At 35.9% G+C, this 24,697-nt stretch overlaps 3 protein-coding genes and 1 pseudogene across 4 annotated transcripts; 2 read left to right on the forward strand and 2 right to left on the reverse strand.

Annotated features, from left to right (window-relative positions):
* Positions 1-1,191: 1,191 nt before the first annotated feature.
* On the reverse strand, positions 1,192-2,187 carry LOC306864277 (trace amine-associated receptor 13c-like; the record flags this gene model as incomplete). Its single annotated transcript, XM_079408198.1, has 1 exon — positions 1,192-2,187. One exon carries the CDS (start codon positions 2,185-2,187, stop codon positions 1,192-1,194), a length of 996 nt encoding a protein of 331 aa, XP_079264324.1.
* Positions 2,188-14,439: 12,252 nt separating this feature from the next.
* LOC306863811 (GTPase IMAP family member 2-like) lies at positions 14,440-16,361 on the forward strand (annotated as a pseudogene). Its single transcript has 3 exons — positions 14,440-14,461; positions 15,161-15,613; positions 16,151-16,361. The product of its transcript is annotated as a GTPase IMAP family member 2-like (transcript).
* Positions 16,362-19,082: 2,721 nt separating this feature from the next.
* On the reverse strand, positions 19,083-22,006 carry LOC306864280 (GTPase IMAP family member 7-like). The gene is made up of 3 exons (XM_079408201.1): positions 21,932-22,006; positions 21,067-21,813; positions 19,083-20,648 (listed from the first exon to the last, which is right to left on the reverse strand). Exons 2-3 carry the CDS (start codon positions 21,113-21,115, stop codon positions 19,894-19,896), a joined length of 804 nt encoding a protein of 267 aa, XP_079264327.1. The 5' UTR covers positions 21,116-21,813; positions 21,932-22,006; the 3' UTR covers positions 19,083-19,893.
* Positions 21,238-23,449, forward strand: LOC306864274 (GTPase IMAP family member 8-like). Its single transcript, XM_079408195.1, has 4 exons — positions 21,238-21,327; positions 21,476-22,037; positions 22,118-22,209; positions 22,744-23,449. Exons 1-4 carry the CDS (start codon positions 21,318-21,320, stop codon positions 23,307-23,309), a joined length of 1,230 nt encoding a protein of 409 aa, XP_079264321.1. The 5' UTR covers positions 21,238-21,317; the 3' UTR covers positions 23,310-23,449.
* The last annotated feature ends 1,248 nt before the right edge of the window (positions 23,450-24,697 follow it).

Genomic DNA, 24,697 nt, shown 5'->3' on the forward strand with positions numbered 1-24,697 from the left:
TGGTGAAAAAAAAAAAAAAAGGGCAAAATAGGCCTACATGGAAAAAATAAATGCAAAGAAACATGTTCGGTTAGTCGGCCTTCAGCCTTCGGCCCAGTGTTTCATTTTATTCGGCTTCGGACAAGAATTTTCATTTCGGTGCATCCAAAGTAAATTGGCCAACCAGATCCAGATTCAATGTTTACAGCACCACCCATTGAAAGAAAATCTGCTCATTAATTCTTGTTAGACAAACTAGACTGGGCTCTTTTAATGAACAGCCCACCAAAACTGCTGTCCATAGCTGCATGTTAGACAAGTCAAATATCTAGAGGCACTACTGGGAAAACAGGGAACATGAAAAGTTTAATAACTGTCCAATATAATGACCACATACAGTTTAATTTACACTAATCTGTAGTTGTTCATCCAGTTTCTCTCTTTTGTTTTTATCACGTTTAAGAAATTGGAACCTCAGGGCTCAATGCTAAGGAGTCAGTCGCTTAAATTAATGATTATCTCTGAAACACCATTCGAACATTACAAAAACTATTAAGTTTTCTCGTCAGACAACTCAGTTGCAATGTGATTTTTCACCATCAGCCTTTGCAGAGTAAAGCAGACCAAAACAAACTTTAAAAAGACCCTGAAAATGTCCATGAAGACCATATTTTTATACTGTGATTTGCACTAGCTCTATTCAGCAGCATTACTCTTAATGTCTAAACATTTGTCTTTGCACCAGTTTTCCACTCTGATTTAATAAATGCTTAGAAGCTTTTTTAGATGATATTAATCATTTGAAATCCTCAGATCTGTCACACTGATCTAGTCATTAGATACCCTTCCTAAACATTTCAAAACCATATGTACTACATAGAGATTATTCTTCATAATGAAGATTACAATAGAACCCAAACTATTCTGTTTGGAAACAGATGAGCTTAAGGCTATAATTCACACAAAAATAAAAAAATCTGATATAATTGAACCAACCTTATGACATTTCAAACATGTATTTCTTTTTTTGTGGAAAAAAATAGATATATTTTAAGGAATGCTGAGATATTTTTCAAAATATGTTTTGTATTCCACAGAAGAAAGTTTTTGAAACAGCATGAGGGCGATTACATTTTTACATGAACAATTTCCCTCTTATGTGTACTGTACAGAGGTTTTACAGTCGTTCAAGACCATAAGATTAGCTTGAAATCATTTCTCTTGCATGAAAAGGTTTAAGTATTCTGATGAAGGTTCAAATATTTTCAGAGTCAAAATGTATCTTGCTGATATTCGAAACCATCTATAAAACATTGCATAAATAAGTGGATTCAAGCATGAATTCATGCATAAAATCCAATACATTATATTAATTACAAGAGAGTCACCTGTGTCTTGCCCAAGCGTAAGAGCAGCTATATAATATGGTATCCAACAAAGAAGATAAACTATGACAACAATCCCCAAGGTTCTTGCAGCCTTTTTTTCTGATTTGGCTTTTTTATCTGAGAGTGAATTTATATGCTCAACTTGATGTTTTGCTATGAAGCAGATTTTCATATATAAAGAAATGATTAAACAACATGGTGTTACTAAAGTAACTATAACATCTGTTATGATATATCCCAGCTCAATAAAAAGTATACATTCACCAACACACGTGTGATTTTTCTCTGGATAGATTATAGTCTCATACAAAAGAAAAAAAGTATATATGCAGCAAAATACCCAGTTTACAACAATAGAAAGAACTGCTCTGTTAGTATTGACCCTTGCTGGATATCGCAAAGGGTCATTCACAGCAATGTAACGATCCACAGATATAATAATCAAATTACCAAGAGATGCCGTAATAACCACATAGAAAATAAAAGGAAATATTGAACAAAATATTTCTCCAAAGTACCAACATGGCTCAATCAATTTGATGCCCTGTACTGGCATAATAATCAGTCCCACGATCAGATCAGCCACTGCCAGAGAGAAGATCAGCACATTGGTTGGAGTGTGGAGCTGTTTGAAGTGAGCGATGGAAATGATCACCAACAAGTTGAGAAACACAGTAAATATTGATATTGTAGAAATGAATATGTACACAAAAATGTACTCGGCTCCAGGTTTTACATATTTGGTACAAGACAAATTGTTATTCGGAAAGCAGTATTGGATTGTTTCATTGTCCGTATTTGTCGCTCGCCAGATAGACATTTTGGAGACGGCACAATACGGAGTAGACTCCGTGCTTCATCAGAGAACTATTCCAAATCTGTTCGAGGATGCTTGCCAGTTTGGCCTCCTGGAGCTCATCACTGACACGACTCTGTTTTATACTTGCAGAAAGAGTAGCGACCACCCATTCAGAATAACATTTGAATATTCACTTTTTGACCCACCTATAATATTTTCAAGACCTAGAATAGCTCAGAGCTTCTTTTACAGTTACATTTTACAACTTTGGGTATCTGTACTGACCCATCTACAGTAGGTTTGACATAAGTTACTTTTAGAACAACTGCCCTACATTCAAACATTTATGCATGTTAATACACATTAACATTAAAAGCTAGAAGCGTTGGACATTAAATAGTTTTGACATGTCCTTGGAAAATCATTGGACAAGTAAAATTTGCACAAAATTATATTTGCATCATTACTGTACATTTTGCATTACGATCATACTGTCATCAAACCAAAGAACAAAACAGATACACAAATGCAATAATATGCACATTTAGAGTGAAAGCAAGACGCATGAATGAGAAAAAGCACAGGACGTCAAAATTTAGAGTGAAAGAAAGATGCAAGAATGAGAAAAAGCACAGGACATCCTTGGTGTAAAAAGAAGGTTAAACCACGAAAAAGTGAATACATCACTGAATATGTTTTGTTCTTGTTATGATGAAGTTCACAAACTGCACAAACAACAGCAAGGGGCTTGTGCAGTTCAACTACACTTTCTCCTGCTTTGAGCGTCATATGCATTTGGCTGCCTCTGAAAAATAACACAATATTGTCTCCCATAAAACAAAATCTCACTATGTTGCCATTTAAAGTTTGGTACAGGTGTCAGAACCACGGTCTCCTTACAGCTGATCTCTGTGTGTATGACAGAGGAATTCCTGCTTTAACCCTTACATATTTTCTCCAAATTTCTACACAAGTTATCAGCTGGTAAAATACCACCAAATGGACCTCATACAACAAGCACATTTAGCCCAGCACACAGCAGTTTTGGATGTCTGGTAAGTTTACAAAATATAGATCATACAAGCTGTCCAGTCAGGTTGTGACTAGCCTTATGCCCTTTGTTTTGTATCTTTAGGTTTGTTATTAAAAAATGTTAGTGCGGATGCCAAGCGAACCAGGACTAAGTGTATCATTTTCTTATTTGGTCTAGACTAAAAGAACCAAGAGAACCAAACTACAAATGTAAACACACTCTCAATTGAGAACTAAGATTGCAGTAACACGTTGTGGCCATCTAACAAACTGACAAATATTGGTACTATATAAACAAATAAAGAGAAAAACAAGCTTAAACTTTACATTTACTAGTTGTAGCTGACATTATTGACTCGTGTGTTTATGTACACAGAAATTATGTATTTTTCTGCCAAGTATTCCAAAGTCATTTAAACTATATATTAAATTGCACAAGACAAACAAAAGTGGTTTGGTGTAATGATGAGTAACCCACTCCCAATGGGAAGGGATCTCATCTACAATTTCTACAATAGCTCTGGTTGCATCAGCTCAAGTCAGTTTACATTACACCTCTGATTGTTAGGCTTCAACAGCAAGTTTAATGAGACTACAGATGACAATTGTCTGTGACAAGTGCAAACAGACTCTCAAGAGAGTTACACATTTTAACAAAAAACAGGGCATGGTAAAAGTGCTGATTGGTCACAAAAGAGTTCACAGATTATTGCATCATAAGGCAAGCACTTAGGACACTAGAGACAAGGCTAAACTGGCCATCTCATTTTTCCTTTAGACGCTTATTTTTACATTGAAGGAAGAGACATCATTATGGATGCCAAGCAATTGTGATAAGTGCTAATAGCCTCTCTAGAGCATTACATGTTTTTGTCAGCTAAATAACATGGTCCAAAAAAGGGGAAAAAAGCGTTGATTGGTCACAAGAGAATCATTATGTCATTAGTGCAGAGAACACTGAAGACCAGGTTGACCTTTGACTCTCTTTTCCTTTGAACACAAACCTTCATGATGGAGTTTGACAGGATTACTCAAATTTTCATCCTTTTCTTCTTAGAGATGATGAATCCGACGATTACCTATTCACCTCTCTCTAGGGATCTCATACACACAGCATTCTCATTACAGGGTTCCCACACCTATTTGCCTATGAATTTCAGTTATTTTTCCATGACTTTCCCAGTTTTAGATTTTGAATGACATAGGTGCACATAAATTAGGGCTGGGCAAAAAATATATATATTTCGATTAATCGTTTTTTTTTAATGACATCGATTCAATATCGATTCTCAAAAGCCGCAAATCGATCTTTTCGTGTATTTATTTCAGCACACATTTAAAACAAGATCTGATTAATGTGATTCATTAGTCTTCTCCACTAGATGTCACCCTTATTTACCTTGACCTATGTTACAACAGAAAGCCTGTCATTCATTCAGTGCTCATCATGGAGGAGATAATGTTGATGAGAACCAAGAACAAAGCCATACGCATGATTCATAATGCTCAGGTGAAATGCTATAGTAATACTATAAATCTGTGGAAGCATTTGATATCACGCATGACTTTGTCGCTGCCTTTCGGCCTGGGTGGCGATTTACTTACTTTACTTTACTTTACTTTTGTCATTTAGCAGACGCTTTTGTCCAAAGCGACTTACAAATAAGAAAAAGTAACTAAAACTAAAAAGTTACAACTCTATAAATACTATCTACCCACATATTTAAGAAAATAAAGAAATTAAATAAAATTAACACATGCATATAACAACAACATTTCAATAATAAACATATCAATGAAAAAATTAAATAAAAAGCTACTACTATCCCTTGCCGGTGTCCCTGCCCGGTGGAGTCGCACGGTAGAGTCGATGGTCTTTACACTCTTTGGTCTTCACACTAAGAGGGCTTCACACGACGACTGCCGCGACCGCTGCCGCGGTATAATAACCTTTATTATACCAAACCAACAAATGATCATTTCAATTCAGCTGGACCCACTTTCCTGTTTATCAACTACAAATGGCCAAGCAAGTGCACACACTGACAAGATACACGATACAGTACGAGACCAAACGCGATTTCAGCAACTCTCATCCTAGTAAACAAAATAAGCGTTTCCTAGCAACGGCAAATGCGCTAAACACTGAGACAAGTAAATACACTTACGAGCTGATTTTAAACTTCCGCTGATAGACTGCTTCTCTTAAAGACCACTTCATTACACTGCCTTCTGCTGGCGCTTGAACCCACTTTCCTGTTTATCAACTACAAATGGCCAAGCAAGTGCACACACATGATTTAAGCCGCTAGTGGGCGTTCCCACCTCTGGTTGCCTAGGTAACGTTTATGAACGATATTAGTCACCGCAATAGCTGAGAGAGGATCACGTGAGCTCTACTGTTGCTCGCATTGGCTGTCGCTCCCGAAAGTCACTCTTAATTTGTACCACATCGGGTCGCGAACGGTCGCTGTCGCTCGTGTGGCCGGAAATCGTCAGCTCTCTATTGAAATAAATGGGATCTTGTCGCTTTGTCGCTGCGTGTCACTGGTAGTGTGAACGCGGCTTAAGGCGCCATGATTTCCGCAATGAATGAATGAATGGCTGTTTTGTTTACTACACACATACTAAAGCGCGACGACGCTCGCAGCGTTTTCATCTTCTACCGTCTCACTATATGATGATATTAACACACAAATATCATCTCCAGCTGCTCTGAGAGTCATTTCATTAGCATTTTACCGTTTAATTTGAAAAAACTGCCGTCATATCGCATGATACACAGCAGCTGCAAGTTCCTTACGGCAACCCGTCAAAATAAAAGTTTAGTTTAATGTTAAGAAACTGTGTCAAAATATATTTTACTATTTAGCAGTCTTAAGACTCAATGCTACTAAGAAATATTAATAAATCTTTATTTTTAAAGGAATAATCCCATTTGTTTTCTTTTTAATTTTAACAGTAAACCTCTATTGTGAAGCACTTTGTTTGCCAAAAAATAAAAGGGTTTAATGTTCATTTGATTAGGATAAATATATATAAATCTAAACAAACTAATGTTTTATGCCATCATCTGATTACCAGAAAAATTAAGAAGAACATTTTATAGGGCCCTATTATTATAAGAACCCTATACAAAAAAAGAATAGGTTTAAAATACAGGCCTGTGGTTCTTAATTTCTTTTTATTAATTCACCATTTGTAAACTGATGTTTACTGTTCATTTTTTTAGAAATATCAATAGCTTTTGTAATAAAAAAAAAAAAAAGAGAATCGAATTGAAAGCTTGCGAATCGAAATTTAATCGGGACATCTGAATCGATACCCAGCCCTAACCCTAAACCTAACCGAAATATCACAGAATATCCAGTTTCAGATCTATGATGAAATACTTTTCATCCAAGCATATCAAGAATATACACTGATCAGTCACAACATTAAAACCGCTGACAGGTTAAGTGAATAACACTGATTAAATCGTTACAGTGGCACCTGTCAAGGGGTGGGATATATTATGCAGCAAGTGAACAGTCAGTGAATTTCATGTGTTAGAAGCAGGAAAATGTGCAGGAGAAAATATCAGAGTGACCTTGACAAGGGCCAAATAGTGATGGCTAGAAAACTAGGTCAGAGCATTTCCAAAGTGGCAAGACTTGCGGGGGGGTTCTCGGCAGGGGTTAGTACCTACCAAAAGTGGTGCAAGGAAAGACAACTGGTGAACCAGCATCAGGTGCACAAGGTTCAATGATGCACATGGAAAGCTCATAAAGAAGAGCCACGTTAGCCCAAATTGCTCAACAGCTTGTTGCTGGCCAGGATAGAAAGGTGTCAGAAAACATTGCAGTGTGCTGTGTATGGGGACGTGTAGCCACAGAGCAGTCAGAGTGCCCACGAATGCCTGACAGTGTGAGCATTTCACTAGAATTTGCGACTAAAAATAGATGTGCGCGAACTGGAAAATGTATTTAGGAGCATGAGTGTGAATACAATTACAAAATAGCCTAATTTACACAGTAGCCTATAACAAACATTAATTTCTTCAATTTATGGAAAACAGCTATACAGCCTCGTATGATTACTGAGCTTTAAAAAGGCAACAATTTAATTAAAATGAGCACAGATGAGAAGGAGGAGCGAGTGAAGGAGGTGTGCTGAATGAAGCGCACAGTCAGCACTAGAGGGCGCTGACGCTACCATTACCCCGGTAACCCTGTAAACCAGGGGTCACCAAGTTTGGTCCTGGAGGGCCGGTGTCCTGCAGAGTTTACCTCCAGCCCTAATCAAACACACCTGAAGCAGCTAATCAAGGTCTCACTAAGTATACTTGAAACTTCCAAGCAAGGGCCTGTACCATGAAGCCGGTTTAGCTGGCTAGCCAGGTAAGTTTCAGTTTAGTTTGCACCAATCCTGGGTTTTAGGTACCATGAAAGTGGCTTGGCTAGTTGGCTTTTAGCTGCGTTGATTGCCAAAGTAACTTACACTGAACAGCTAACCTGCTCCGGGGCAGGTTATGTTCTGGGCTATAGACCTCAAACTGAAATTGGACCAATCAGACGTGAGCAAAGTGACACATGTCTGACACAAAAGTCACTCCTCCAGTTTCTCTTCCTACAAATTAAAGGTCACTATGAAGTACCTTAAATAAATAAAAATATATATATTTTTTTAAATACAACAAAATTGTCTGGCTTTAAAGATAATTACAATTTATATATGATTTATATTGTTATTACTCCATTACACACAAGCATTTTTAGTTTAACAATTATTATAAAGCATTTAATTTAAATTAATATTAATATATACAGTTCATAGGTAATATAAATAAGTGGTAGAATCAACAGATAACACTTTAAAAATGGCTACATGTGACTTTACATGTTTGAGTCTCCATCACTATATATTATCAACTATATAATTAAAAAAACAATTGGTTTGAGATTGTAGGGGGAAGTTGTGGCCTATTGGTTAGAGAGTCGGACTCGTAATCGAAAGGTTGCGGGTTCGAGTCTCGGGCCGGCAGGAATTGTAGGTGGGGGGAGTGAATGTCCAGCGCTCTCTCCACCCTCAATACCACGACTGAGGTGCCCTTGAGCAAGGCACCGAACCCCTAACTGCTCCCCGGGCGCCGCAGCATAAATGGCTGCCCACTGCTCCGGGTGTGTGTTCACGGTGTGTGTGCACTTTGCTTATTGTTCAATCATAGGTAAAGGAGAATTATTCGACTTTAATTCTCTAAAAGAAAAATTCAATTTAGATTCCAAGGATTTCTTCAGATATCTTCAGCTCCGACAACATTTCTGTCAGAAAATTAAAAAAGGATCCAAATAAGAGTGTTCTAGTTCAAATGTTCTCTTCAGTTTACAAGGCTGAACCAATGTTAAAGACTATTTTACCATATAGAGCATTGATGGCTTTACAAGGAGATTCATCTCTAAAGTGGTATTACCATCTCAACTGAGGACTGGGAAAATATATGTAAACTACAATGGGCAACTTCTCATTCTTATTGGAGAGAATTTTGCTGGCAAAATACTATTCGGTTTTTCCTTACCCCTAAACATAAAAATAAATTTCTAGGCAACTCAAATTGTTGGAGACATTGCGGCTCACAGGATGCTAACCATTTTTACATATTTTGGGGTTGTCCTAATATCAGAAGTTTTTGGAAAGATATACATAATGTATTAAAAAAGATATTAGACATTTCAGCTGATTTCAGTTTTGAGGTACTTTGCATGGGCAAGGTGTCAATGGCTTCCTGGGAAAGGAAAAACAAATATATGTATAGAATAATTCTTGCTTCAAGTAAAAAAGCTATTACTAGATGATGATATAAACCTAATCCACCACAAATACAAGACTGGATTGGCATTGTAAAAAGTATTTTTATTATGGAGAAAATTACATTTTTTATAAATAACCAAAAAGATATGTTTGTTGACTTTTGGTCCAAATGGATTGAGTTTTTAACTCCTAATGAACCAAATGTCTTTTTGTTATAGAACATATGTTTTGTGTTTATATATAAATATCGTGCCTACATCCCCTTTCTTTTGTAAATAGTTTTTGCTATAATTGGAATATAATTTAAAGAGATATATTGATCTGTTTTTGTCATGAAGAACTTTTTGAGCAGTTTTCTTTCCCCTGAATCAGGAATATAAGTTGGAAATGCTGTAAAAAGTGACAAATGTCATAAATAGATGTTGTGAATTGTATCTCTTTCCAATAAAAACTTGAAGAAAAAAATAAAAATGAGTCAGTACTGAGCTTGTCTGAATTTATTATGAAATGTAAGACAAAAATAATGTTTTTGGATATGAAAGGATAGATGTTATCTTTTGTTTTGGTGTAAATTACTTACTAAACGCTAAACTGCCAATAATTTAAGCCACAGGGAGACTGTAAACAGCTGTGATTCATTGTATTGCATTAATAGAAAGCCAAATAATATAAAGATTTGTAATACAAAGTATTTTTACAAAGCCATGTTTTACTAGTGTTTTCATGCCATGACGGTGAGGACGGAAACATATGTGACGTAGCCACGCGCACTTACTAGACTGTCTCATTCTAGCGTTTAATGCTGAGGAGGACTATTGCCTACAAGACTCTGAAGGACTGAACTAGGAAGGACGCAGCCTCGTTAGGATGCAGCCGTCCTTTTGAGAGGCATCCATGACAGAGACAAACACAAATTCATGGGTAAACGATGTGAGTACATGGTGCTGTCAAAACACTGAACTGCTTTTAGCCATGCCCATTTCTAGCTCAGAAAACTAGAAAATATAATTATTTTTGCAATAACATTTTGGCCGCCAGTGGCACAGACATTGCACACGTCACCTCATATTTGATGTGATAATTCCCCCAAAAATTCTAAATTCAAATCAAGCATTTATTTTCCCGGAAATCAAAATAACATATTTGCAAGAATTAAATTTTCATATTATGGGGAAAAAATAAAAAACAAAAATCTTCTATTTTGTTCCTCAGTAGAAATAAAGTTACACAGATTTAGAACAGCGTGAGTGTGCATAAATGACAACTGAATATCCATTTTTGGGTGATAAAACTATCCCTTTGATTTTAAATTATCCTTACTTTTTTGCTGGCTTGCACAGTGGTGGGTCATTCTCTTGAGTTCTGTGGTGTTCTTCAAGATCACTTCGTTCCAAAGATCTCATGAAGGCCTGTTGCTGGAGTCACAAAAGAGGGAAAATAATTACCAAATACATATTAGAAACTCAAGCATGAGTTCTTTGCACAAAAGTATTGCACACAAGAGAACTCATAATGTGCAACACAATGTTTTCTGTAGTAGTCAGTGTCATTTGTATAATTTGAATTTATGAGTAAATAAAACGTACACATTGCTCTTTAAGACTATTATATGGAGCATGTGACAACTGCAAAGCTCGGTAAGTCAGACAAAACAACAAGGGTTCAATGTACACTGGGTGACATAAAATGATTAGAAACCAAATCCCCAAAATGTCCCCCTCTGGTATTGCTGCGTTCGCCTTAAAAGTAAATCAGACGCGTGATATCCCCGTATTGCCAGACGATAGGCCTTTAAATATGCACTAAATGATTCTTGTCCAGACAAAAGTTTTAAAATTAATAACCTTTGACAAAAACCATCAAGTAACCTTCAGGTGTAACGTTACACCGCCCATGAGTAATTAACATTCGTATGCTTTTATAAATATACATACATACGAGTTTTGACTGTATAAAGTGTTTTTAAAGAACATTCTACCTGAAATGGGAGACTATAAATAAACCAAACACTGTGACTCCTCTCAGGCGTGCTGCTCCTGAGCTTGAGTGGAGTAAACCTGTCGCGAGAGCTCCTCCTAAAGGCAGACTCGCAGACTGCATGGCCTGGTGCACTAATTGATTTGGTCAACTTCAAAAGTTTTATATTAAAGGAAAAGAGTATTACTATTTTTTACCCCCCCAAAAAAGAAAATAAATAATAATAATAATAATAAATTAATCATTTAAAAACAAACAAAAGCATATTTATTTATTTTTTAATTCTTAAAATAGTAATAAAAAAACAACATAGTAATCCCAAAACTTTTGAATGGTAATGTCATTAATGTAAAATGCCAGAATCAAGTTTAGAAATATGTTGTTGTTGTTTTACCTCTCTTACATATGATGTTAGAATAGCTTTATTACGTGTCATATTTTTATACAGCAGATTCAACAAGGATATTTACATCACACTCTCGTTTCTCCTATGTAGTCTTGTTTTGGTGCATAAATATTTTTAGTTTGTAACAAGAATTCAATAGTGATTCATACTCAAAAATCAGGAAAACTTATATTAATCACATCCTCCATGACTACATTTTCATGGATTTTCAGTGTGAATCATTATTGAATGAATTTTTTTAAACACAAAATGTCACATAGTATCAAACATCCACACCAAAACACATTATAACAACATCTAGTAATCAAAAGCTATAAGGCCACAATCCAATCTTTATTCCACTTTATTTTTTTAAATAAAAAAGTGCCTCTATTTAAAGCCTAATTAAGAATATATATGTTTATGAAAGTTTATGACATAATGTTGAATGAGTGTTTGTTGTGCATCAAAATAGATCATGCATTTGTATAAATGATCATCATTGTGTGTCATACAGTGCAACGCATGGTCAAAGAACAGATGACAGAGAATAGCATGTTGCAAAAATTTTCTTAGGCCACTGATATGGTGGTGAATGTTATTTCATTCATTGCCAGAGGATGACCATTTTAAAACATAAGAGGTAACAGAAGAGTATAACGATAAATAATTGAAATGTATGTTGGTTCACATGTCTATATCTGCACTATTGGAAATCAGTGTAGACATAAAGCAAAGGGAAGTGGTGTGTGGCCAAGCATGGTGACCCATACTCAGAATTTGTGCTCTGCATTTAACCCATCCAAGTGTACACACGGTAGTGATCATACACCCAGAGCAGTGGGCAGCCATTGCTGCAGCAGCTGGGGGTTCGGTGCCTTGCTCAAGGGTCTCACCTCAGTCATGGTATTGAGGGTGGAGAGAGTGGTTATTCACTCCCCCCACCTACAATCCCTGCTGGACCTGAGACTCGAAGGCACAACCTTCAGGTTACAAGTCCAACTCTCTATCATTAGGCCACGAAAAACAGTATTTATTTGAAATATAAATATTTTGTAACATTATAAATGTACTTACTGTCATTTTTTTTTAATTAATTGAATGCATCCCTGTCAAACAAAAGCATATTTCTTTTTTAAAAATTCTTAAAATAGTAATAAAAACAACAACATAGTAATCCCAAAACTTTTGAATGGTAATGTCATGAGTCAAATGCCAGAATCAAGTTTAGAAATATATTATATAATCCAGGTGTTCTGGGATTCTTAGTTTCACCGTGCAAGGGAAACCATGGCTTAAACCTTTACTTGTGATCATCTTACATTTACATTTTTTGTACAAATGTTTAAATATTGTATATTGGAAACAAAAAAAAAACAATGACAATTTCAGCAACCTTTTTTTTTTCCCAGCACTGTATGATAGTTTATAACCAAAAAACATGGAGAATGTTGAACAGAGTAAGTTAAGACATGGATCATCACACCCTATACAAAATATGACAGATACATTCATATATGTTTATTTCATTTGTACCATGCAGTAATGTATTCAACAAAGATTTGCGAGCAACAAATTAACAGCACAACAAACTGAAATCAATGTATACAATAGCTGAGGTTTGCTGTGCTTTATCCTAACATTACACAAAGAATGCCTGCAATCATTCAGTCAGGGACAACAGCACAAAACGTGCAAGGTCACCTTTATTTATATAGCGCTTCAATGTAAATTGTGTCAAAGCAACTACACAATATCAAAAAAGGAAAATAGTGTGTCAATAATGTAAAAGATTTAAAAGATTAAAAAAGATTTTCAGTTAAAGGCATTTCATTATTGAATTCAGTGATGTCATCATCCAGCTCAGTTTATTTTAAATAGTGTTTTTACAATCAGGTCGACGATATCGCTGGAAATTAAATCAAAATGAAATTATGAACAAATGTAGTTTAGGCATAGGTTTATGCAACGCTGTAAATATATTTACCATTTTTCAAATATCCTTGCCTTGATTTAAGTGCCAGCTTAAAAACCATCTTCTGCCAATAGCTTTTACCTAGCCTTGTCAATTGTATTGTTATATTGTGCTGTGATGTACTTTGGTTTTATATCTGTTGTATTTTTAGCTGTATTGTACAGCACTTTGGATCAACTGGTAGTTGTGTGAAAGTGCTCTATAAATAAAAGGAAGAAGAATCTTTGAAACATTTATAGATTTGAGCATGTTTCAGAGGCTCACTGATGTTATCTAAAATAGAGTTGTGATTTAGAGCTCAGCTTTAACTCAGCTGGTGGTACTAGCAATCTAGCAATGTCTTAGGTCAGATTCCAAGGGAACACATATTTTAATGTACATGTATTTTGAACTAAAAACGTTGAATTAATTCATGTTAGCTAATTAGGTATGCATTAACTAATCTTAACAAATGTTTTTGTGGACTTCTTTACAGGAGATGGCCACGAGTTCTGTGGAGGCATTTTTCTGCTAGGTGCAAACAGCAGGTTTAAGTGTCTGGTGGGAAATAATATTCTTGGGTTTGAACATTTCCTGCCAAAGCAGTCCACATTTGATGAAGAGGTATCACTGCAGATAGGTGTACAATGGATTACAGTTATTAATGAGCCTCAGACTGTAATTAAAAGATATATGGAGACATCATCCAGGAGTCCTTGTATGATTTTATTTGTTCTGCAACGTGACCATGTTTCTCAGAGGGATGTAGAAACATTTGCACATTTTCAGCCAATGCTCGGAAAGAAAATGGAGGAAAATACTGTTGTAGTTCTGGTCAGTAGCGACACTAAGACATCAGCAAGGCCAAACAAGGTAACAAACGAACACCTGGAAAAGGTTATTTGTCGAAGTGGAAGGAAAATTTGTGATTTTAACAAAAATCTGAAGCAAAGCGACTTCATCAAAGAGCTGATTACATGTTGGAAGAGTATGTACATATACAAGCATTAAAGGTAAGATTAAAAATCTAAGTTTACCCCCATTCCAGAGACAACATATATATTGATTAATTAATTTTCTCCTCAACTGCAGCTTGTCCATGTCTGTAGAAAGGGAGACATGCAGACCACAGGAAGCAATGGCACAAGAGCATATATCAGGTAACATCCATAATACTACTTTAACCTATAATTCTACATTATAAAATAAGATGATAACCAAAACAATCTGCATTTCTATAGTATAATATGCATTTCTATCATACTAAGAAAGAAAGAAAGTTCTATGCACACCATAAGAATTTTCCAGACTTTTAGAGGAGCATTTTTCACGTAATGAGAGGAGACGGTCAACCATTACCATTTTGTTTGATGCTTCCAAGACTATCACAATTCTTTCTCATAACATCAGTTGTTTTTGGCTAAACAACCAACAACCAAAGTTTTTGGCTAAATGCCTTTGCCTTGGTAATATTTAAATCAGTTCAATATGTCACACAACATGTAAAAAAAAAAAAAAATAATAATAATTTAACTGGCTTTGAACTTTGAGTAGATTTTCGATATTGTATGCCAACACATTCTCCATGAGGTGGAGATAGAAAGACTTTAGACAGAAGATTTTAACTGATATGATCATAGTACCAAGATGAGGATGAAAAAAAGTAATGGATGAAAAAATTGACACTATTGGACCTATTTTACAAGTGTACAAACCAAGAAAATCTATATCTAAAAAGAACCACATTTTTATAGAATTAGAGCAGATAGGATGCAGTTCAAAACCATTAAATAAAAATTATTTTATTGTGCGTTCAGTTTCTTTTGACATGCAGCATTTTATTTTTTCGTATATTTAAGGAGGTAACCAAGCTGCTATCAAGAAGAAAAACACATTGACCATCGTGCTTCTGGGACAGACAGGAAGTGGAAAGAGCGCTACTGGAAACACCATCCTTAAAAAGCGTCATTTTGAATCGTATGCCAGTTCTTTGCCAGTAACACAGGTGTGCCAGACAGCAGAGGAAACTGTTTGTGGAATCAAAATCAGGGTCATTGACACCCCAGATTTCTTAAAACTAACTAAAACTAACTGGTTTAACTAAAAAACCAACAAGAACAGATAAAGTGCAAAGAGCTCACTCAGCCAGGGCCTGATGTGTATTTACTGGTGTTGGAACTTGGCCGTTACACAGATGGGGAGAGAGAAATAGTTCAGAACATACAAACAGCATTTGGTGCAGAAGTAGTAAAAGACACCATTGTTCTGTTCACTAGCTGTCACGCAACGGCGAAGCGGCGCCGCGAAAAGACGTAGTCAGGGTCCAGATGCAGGTGAGGTGCTTTTAATAATAAACAAAAAGGCCAACACGGCACAAAAAAGCAAAACAGAAAAGGACTGGGATACAAAACGGCAGCACAGTGCATGTATCCCAGACCAGAGCAAAAACTAGAACTACAACACTGCAACACATTTACAAATAACAAATAATGAACCCAGGCAGAGCGGTGGGAGAGTGGTGCATAAATAGTCTGTGCCAAATGGGGAACAGCTGGGAGTGTTTGCAGGTGTGTGTAATGTGACAGGTGTACGTGGTTACGGGAGATGAGTCCGGGAGGAAGGGAGATGGTGACCTCTGGTGGAGACGGGAAGAACTGCCGGGCTCGGACTCATGACATGACCCCTCCCTTAAGGAACGGCTTCCAGACATTCCAGCAAAACTCCCACAAGTCCGGAAGGAGGTGGAACAGGGGGAGGGATGGCGGGCCAGGCCCGTGCAGCGGCAGAGGGCCCGGAGTCACCTCTGTGCCAGGGAGGCGCCGGCAGAGCAGGAGGCCAAGTCGGGGCAGGCAGAGCATTAAAAACAATGACACACAGCTGCAAGAGCTGATCAGAACCTGTGGATCAAGGTGTCATGCATTTAACAACAATGACCACAATGTTTCACAAGTTGAAAGGCTAGAGATGATTTTGGAAATGAAGAAGAAACCTGGAAATGCTGACATAGAACACTACTCATTTTGTAAGGAATCAGAGAAAAAAGACTGCAGAATTCAGTAGACACTGGCTGATTCACTGGCTTTTGTTCTGTGCTAGTAATTTGATTTAAAAACATTAATTCATTTTTGCTACAACAGTGTTATGTTGCATGTATTATCAGTTGTAAGTACAAATAAAGATATGTATTTTCTTCAAAAAGGCCAATACATTACCATTTCATCTGTCACATAGAAATAGGTCAAACAAACAAAAAAACTAAAAACTCTGAAACTCATGAAAGGCATAGAAAAAAGGCTACCCTTTGCACATCGTGTTAGTCAGAGGCAAAATCTTTAGAGAATGTGGTCCCACAAGTCTACATACAGGTTTGTGATGTTTCAAGTCTCAAAGTTTGTTTCCTGTTAAGCTGACGGCAAGAGAATGTAAACTATAGTTTGACTGGTTAACTATAATTATGCCTATAATTAAGATTCCTTTTGAGGAAAAAACCCCCAAAAAACAGAATTTCTTCCTTGTAAGAAAAACGTTGAAGAATTTCTTCCTTCTGAAAAACATCCTGCATTTCTGATCAGCAGAGAACACATACAAGTGCACTGTTTCCTTTTCTGATTGTTGATATGCTCAGTGGAGTTGTGAAAAGTTCCCTTTTCTTGTTTGTGCTCTAAAACATAGTTTACATAACCATACCATAAGTTGTTCCAAACCTGTGAGTTTCTTTCTTGTGCTGAACACAAAAGAAGATATTTTAAAGAACGTGGAAAAAGTTGATGGTCCCAATTAAATCCCATATTATGGACAAAAATACTATCAACTGTTCACTGTGAAAAAAAAAAAAAAAATCTGTGATGTTTACGGTAAAATACCGGGAGCTGTGGTTACCATGAATTTCACCGTAAAATATATATATATATATATATATGACAACATTTTAGGTTTTACAAACATTTTTACAAAAATTCACAATAAAAACCTATTTTATTAACTGCTGTAATAACTTGTAATACACTGACAACCACCAAAAGCAGGTGATGAAGAGAAAGTTGTATGATGAATCAAAGCTTATCACAAACATCTTTTCCACAAGCTGAGACGTAAAAAACTTATATATAGAACGTGCACACAGTGTCATTCACTGAAACATTAAACACCCTCATGGTAACACACATGATACTGAAATAATGCAATAAACATTAATTTAACAACATTAGATGTAAGATAAACCCCTAATGTACACAACTGATAAGAAATATCACATCAAATATGAAGTGTCATGCAGGGAATTCCATGAATGTGAATTTATGGTTTTTCACTGTAAATTATTCAACGACTTTTTCTTTTCACTTCCATAAAATTACATTATGCATTAATTACAATTATTTACCATTGTAAGATATCAGAGACCGAATCAGACGAATTTAAGATGCATCAGAACATTGAAACCTGAGGAGCTGGAATGCAGAGAGGCCTTAAGGAAACAACGTCATAAATCTAGTCTGAAGCAAGCAAACTAACCAGCAAGCCTCTTTCACAGAATAGCTTACAACCTTGAGACAAAAGAATACTTATTGATAATTCCAATTCAGGAAGGAGACTGTCCAATTTGTTGCAAATAATCAAGACTGATTGTCAAAGAGATGGCCATCACGTGTTCCACGATTGAATTCACGAGCTTCCTTAGACTGACTTCTCCCCCACATAGGAGACAGTCCAAACCAAAATTCCTTTGTCTAAAGAACATGCCTTCGTTCACCATAGAACTATACAAAGACTTTCTTTTTGGATTGGATTTGGAGACTTTCTTTCCCCAAAAAGACTGAATCCAAGATTTGGTCATAATATATAGCATAATAAGAGATTTACAAGCAATTTTAAAAGGCTGGTCATTTTTACAACAAAAAAAAATTAGGTAAAGGATTTTCAGCACAGCACAAAGATTAAAAACATGTTTTCTAAGAACTAACAGAAAATTCCTGGGGGAACTCAAAAGGTTAAATCCATTCATGTAGCTCAAATAGTAAACCAAAAGCATGAAATTGTAAAATATCCATTGTGAAAAAAGGTCCAGCAGAGGTCGTACTTCCTTCGCCATCTGAGGAAGTTCAACCTGTCACAGGACTTGCTGAAACAGTTCTACTCCACCATCATTGAATCCATCCTCTGCACTTCAATAACTGTCTGGTTCAGCTCAGGTACCAAATCTGACCTCAGAAGACTGCGGAGGGTAGTCCGGACTGCTGAGCAAATCATTGGTACAACCCTCCCCACTCTCCAAGAACTGCACTCATCCAGAGTGAGCAAAAGAGCTGGTAAAATCACTCTGGACCCCTCACATCCAGCACACTCCCTCTTTGAACTGTTACCATCTGGTTGACGCTACAGAGCTCTGAGCACCAGAACGACCAGGCACAGGAACAGTTTCTTCCCTCAGGCAATCCATCTCATGAACACTTGACATTAAACGTGGAACACACCGCTCTATTGTACATTATTTATTCACCACACATACTTATTTTTTTCATGTCAAATTTGCACATATCAGACCTGTACACACATAATTATCTATATTATATACTGTGTTTTTGCTATTTTGTACATTGCCTATTTGTGTATTATTATTTTATTATCTGTGTCCTGTCCTGTTGCGGTCTTTCTGTTGGACTGTGGAGCTTCTGTCACTACAACAAATTCCTTCCATTCTATGTGTAAACATACCTGGCAAATAAAACTCATTCATTCATTCATTCAGTATATCTTGAATAAAAAACATCCTGAATGCAAATTAAGATGCTTTGGATAAAAAGGATTTGGATTTTTTTTCATGGTCAAAAACATATTACATATAAAAACATCCAGAGGTCATGCCTTTACAGTATAAACATTTTATTGTATTTAGCCTAACACTTTTACAGTTTTACTTTTATATACAGATGATGACTGATTCTTAGCATATCTTAAAATACAATGGAAAAAATACTGTTATAAATAAATATCCATAGATTACTCTGAAAAAATGTAATCTTCAAGAAGAAAGAATGAAGACAGTGATACATTTATGTATACAGTATTAAAGACAATTTATTCTTTATAAATATCTAAAAAAATGATTTTGATGTAGTTACAGTATATCAGGCATACAATTAACAATTAGAATTATTACAATTATAATGTCTTACATATACATCACTGTATAACACTTACCAGTAGATTCTCTGTCTGAATTGGATTGACTGTTAATATCTGCTGTATCGAGTTAAACCAAGCCTTAAAACTTAGTATTTATGCATAAATCAAAGGTCAGATGCAATCAGTCACACCATCACATTTAGTAGTTTAGACATATCACGACTGAACACGTTAGTTCAAATAAAGTCTCTGAAAACAATTCAGAAACCAAAAAGTGCTACAGAACACCTTCACATTAGATTCACAAGCTTCTGTGCATAATTATATATTCCGCTATGTGCTGCACATTCAAATCAAAATAACATTATATTCCACCACTGTGCAACATCACATAAATGAGTTGTGTTTATGTTCAAAAGTAGTTTTCATATTACACATCTTCCTAATATGTCTGATTTAAGTCTTTTTATTAACTGTCGTTATCAAGAGCAAACTGTTCATGAAGGCCTTCAATCAATACTTGCTGGAACAAGGCAACTCTGTTGTCAAGAATCCCAAGAAAGCTAAACTGATATTCTAGAAGCTCTGCGACCGCTCTCTCCACTTTCTGTTGCTGAATCTTTTCTTCCGCTTCTATAAACATTTCCTGAGTGAAGCATTCTCCCCCATTTGCTGCCACCATTTCATCAACTTTCTCAATTAATCTCCCCACTTGAACTCGACTCTTCACTTTAGTGTTATCAAAAACAACATATCTACTACCACAACTCTGGATCACTCTACGGAGTTCTGCATGGCCGTTTTTCACGTAGTCTTCAATTTTGTGGCCATTGAGTACATCTCCATGAGTGAAGACCACTATCATGTATTTTGAAGCTTCTTCTCCGAAGAGCTCTTGAAGGGCCTGGACTGATCTTTGCTCCTCAGGAGTGAAACGTCCAATTTGTAGCACCAACAGGAACACGTGAGGACCAGGTGCTGAAACCTGAATACATCTTAGTATTTCTCTTTTTATGAGGTCTTTTGATTTGCTGGTATCCAAGATTCCAGGTGTGTCAATCACATAAATGTCTCTTTGGTCATAGACCATTGCTTTTGTGCACTTCTCAGTGACAGAGTTTGCAGAAGGGCTTGATTCAAAAACCTTTCTACCAAGGATAGTGTTTCCCACAGCACTTTTTCCCACTCCAGTTTTTCCAATCAATACTATGCGAAGTCGTGGACCTATCAACACAGCAAAGGATGAAAAAAAAAAAAGATAATGAAACATGTACAAATTCAACTGCCTTGGTGGATACAGAGCAGGGGATGCCTGAGAAATTGTATAAAACTGCAGTTTAGCTTAATGATGATGTTATATACTCATCATAAATCCCTCCAACTGTATTAATAAGTCATATTTCATATCTGATTTTCAGCTTTGGTTAAAGTTAACATATTATTGTATTTTTAATGCATATTTTATGTTTTTACAAAAATAGGCAATAGACTTTAGACATTAGACACTCTCCGTTTCATCACAAAATTTTAAACTATTCAAACATGATAAATGTTTTGAGCAGTTATGAGCTTTCAGAAGTTTACTAGAAACCATACTAAACAACCCAAGTCAAAATTTTTAGCACACAACTTCAGCACTAACCTCGTGGAATAGGAGAACGGCACCAGCATAGGCACTTTGAACAGTCCATTTCCTTCAGCAAGTTTCTCTCGACAACGACTGAAACTATTTTTTTTGCGTGACCCTATTAGTACCAGATTTTCTTGTGACGCCACCTATTTATTTTGTACAAAACTAGCTTTTACTTTCATTTGCTCATTATTTTCCTGCTTAGCCTCACGACAGACACAACCAGAGGTGTTTCTCTGCACAGAACAGACTGGAAATTCAACATGCCAAAAGGTAAAACACAGTTTTTATTTATTTTTTTATCAGCTTTTTAAAGATTTTGTTCTTTTGCTAATTTTGCTCTTTACATTCTCTGCCAGTTTCTATATTTTTACTTCAAAATTGTCTATTGCATTTAATAAACCATTTTAAATCTTCATAGGAGAAACAAAAAAAACGGCACAAGTTTCAGACGATGACAGCGTTGTCACCGTAGTGCTGCTGGGACAAAACAGCACTGATAAATGCCTGGTAGGAAACACCATGCTTGGATATAGCTGTTTTCAGCCAGGAAAGTCCATGTATCAAAAGGCTCTAGGAAGAATGAGGGACGAGCTGCTCTACATTATAAACACCCCAGACCTTTTCTGGAGACTATGCCAAGAGCCAGAAGACAACACTATAGAGGAGATGAAGCCATCATACACGGGTCCACGCATGTTCCTCCTTGTACTCCACGATAAACAGCTCTCCCGGGAAGAGGTGGAGATGTTCACCCAACTGAAGGAGAGATTTGGAGAGAAAATGACAAAAAATATTACTGTAGTGTTGATCGACAACAAAGAGACATCAAGACAGTCCTGCAACATAGAGGATATCAAACTCAATAAGATTTTACATGAATGTGACGAGAGAATTTGTGTCTTCAGCAAAGATACAGCAGACTCAGATCTGGTCCGACAGCTTTTGCTACATATTACAAAAACATCAGCTGACCTTGGCAGGTAGACTTCTACAAATGGAAAACATTTGGTGTTGTCTCTTGCATTGTTCACGAAGCTGATTTTTGTCTTTTTCCCCAAAGTTCATCATTATTCTATAGATTACATGAAGACATGAACAAGCATGTTCATCAGAAGGAAAAAGATGAGACAGAACAACCAAAGACAATGGCAGGTAATGCTTACTTATGTTTAATTATCTGAAAATATTAATATTCTAGGCCAACTCCAAATGGTTTCTTGAAAAGAAATGACTTTTTTTTACAATGCTGTATTAAAAGTATTATCAAATTGATCCAAAATTCACAGTAAAGACGTTTACAGATTTCCATTTCAAATAAATGCTGTTCGTTTGAACTTTCAATTCATCAAACAAACTTGAAAAAAATGTATCGCCGTTTCCTCAAAAATATTAAGCAGCTCTGTTAAGCACAGCTGTTTTGAACACTGATAATTTAAAAAATCATAATAAAATAAAATATTAGGATCATGTGACAAATTCAGCTTTTCAATCACTGGGATAAATCCCATTTCAAAATATTCTGAAATAGAAAACAGCTCTTACAAATTGTAATATTTCACAATACTGCTGGTTTTATTTTACAGTAGATCACATAAATGCAGCCTTGGTGACCATAAGAGACTTCTTTCAAAAAGAAAAATTGAAAATTGAAAAATTATTCATTCCAAACTTTTTTTTTTTCATAAGGGGAGGGTGTGAATGTCAAGCCATTTGGAGGTGACTGCAAGATCATCACCATGGTGCTTCTGGGAGTGAACAGCGATGACAAGTGCCTGATAGGGAACAGTATTCTCCAGAATGACTGTTTCGTGGCTGGAAAAGCCACATGTGAGAGGGTTGTCGCTAGAGTAGCCGACCAGATGGCCTGTATTGTCAACACACCTGACCTTTTCTATAAACCAGGCCCAGATCTAATAGCTGACAGTATGGAGGAGATGAAGCCATCATACGCAGGTGCACGTATGTTCATCATGGTACTGCAGGACAAAACTCTTTCACAGGAAGAGATGGAGATGTTCGCCCAATTGAAGGAAAGATTTGGAAAGAAACTGCTTGAAAACATGCTTGTTGTGCTCATAGCTAGCAATGAAAGTAACTTAAGAGAGACCTTTGAAGCTGATAAGACCCTCAAAAAGATTCTAGATGAGTGCAAGGAGACCATTTTTGTTTACAGGAGTAATGTGAAAATCACTGAGCTGGTCGAACAACTTATAGGGCAAAAGAACAACATGCAGGAATCTGACAAAAACTGAATATATTAGTTACAAATCAGCTCAGTGTGTGACTGAAATTGTGCCATAAAACAGATTTTGTTGAATAAAGAAGAGTTATAATCAGTGCAATGTCTATGTGTAACCAAAAGATGGTGCAATAAACATACACAACCGCCTACAATTCCTTCGTGCAATCTTACTACTATCATGAATCTGAAATAAATCACTGTTCAAATATATTCTTTGCTAGAGTTTCCAGTAAAAGACTTTAATAGAAATAATAGATGGAAACTGGAGTTCGGTAAACTTGTAATGTGCATAAATGCCAAAAACTATTTACACCATTGCTTGCATATTTTACATTTAGTACAAACAGGATAAATTATTAAATGTTTCCTTTAGATGTTTCAATTTTACTAATTTCCCAGTTATTCAAAGCCCAACTAAGACGAGTGTATTTTTCACTTTTATTTACTTACAACTGTCATTGAGTGCTAGAGACACGTTCGACTCGGTTTCTTGTACAAGTCAGCATGTTACAACGTAAGTATGCCTTTTATTAAATATATTTTAGCTCATTTATTTTTTGTAAAAACTTTTTACTTGACAAAAACTGGTAGTTGCTCACAATAATGGCATCAATTTGATACTCAATCTCAATTCCAACTCTGCCTTGTTTGCCTTAAATTAAATCACAAGATTACAGAAAGGGATTTCTTCTCAAATATATGTGAATTGCAATTTAATGTTGTAAAGATTGTGAATTAAAGTTATCATAATCCAAAGTATAGTTTTCTCATGGCTAGATTTAAAAAAAACTATGAATTACTCTTGTGATTTGTTATTGTGGAGAATGCAAAGGTGGAGCAATCTGGTGGAGGTGACAAGATCACTTTGGTGCTGAAAGAACAGCAATGATAAGTCTATGATAGGCAATGCCATCCTAAAGGTATACTGCTTCACAGCTAGAAACGACACATGTACAAGAGCCGAAGAAAGAGTAGATGATCAGCTGGTCTGTATCGTCAACAGTTTCATCAAGCAATTCAAAATAAACGTGATTTAAAATAAATTAATAATAATAATAATCTCTCCATACCTATGCAATGACTCTTTTGGGAATCTTCAGAATATAAAAATAAAAAAACACTTACCACGTGTTTGCTACGCTAGATTCGTGGGGCCATGTAGTTTTCCCCGCCCATAAAGCTGTGATGTATGGAGGACGAGAAATGACTTAAGTATAAATAAATAAATACATAAATAAATAATTAAATGCTGAGATAAATAAATAAATGTAGAAATACATAAATGAATAATTAAATGCTGAAATAAATGCAGATATGCATAAATTGTTTTGTCAAAAATGTAATTTTGAATTGTACTATTTTTGTTAAACTACATTTATTTCTGCAGAGAAATAAATG

The sequence above is a fragment of the Barbus barbus genome (assembly GCF_936440315.1).
Source record: "Barbus barbus genome assembly, chromosome: 45".
NCBI classification, from domain to species: Eukaryota; Metazoa; Chordata; class Actinopteri; order Cypriniformes; family Cyprinidae; genus Barbus; species Barbus barbus.

What these genes read in the sequence shown, in the direction of transcription:
- LOC306864280 (XM_079408201.1), bottom strand. Translation starts at nt 21,115, where the DNA reads ATGGACTGTTCAAAGTGCCTATGCTGGTGCCGTTCTCCTATTCCACGA. An exon ending in CCGTTCTCCTATTCCACGAG is followed by an intron (nt 20,649 to 21,066) that starts GTTAGTGCTGAA and finishes CTGTGTTGATAG; the next exon opens with GTCCACGACTTCGCATAGTA.
- LOC306864274 (XM_079408195.1), top strand. An exon ending in ACATCAGCTGACCTTGGCAG is followed by an intron (nt 22,038 to 22,117) that starts GTAGACTTCTAC and finishes TTTTCCCCAAAG; the next exon opens with TTCATCATTATTCTATAGAT. An exon ending in ACAACCAAAGACAATGGCAG is followed by an intron (nt 22,210 to 22,743) that starts GTAATGCTTACT and finishes TTTTTTCATAAG; the next exon opens with GGGAGGGTGTGAATGTCAAG.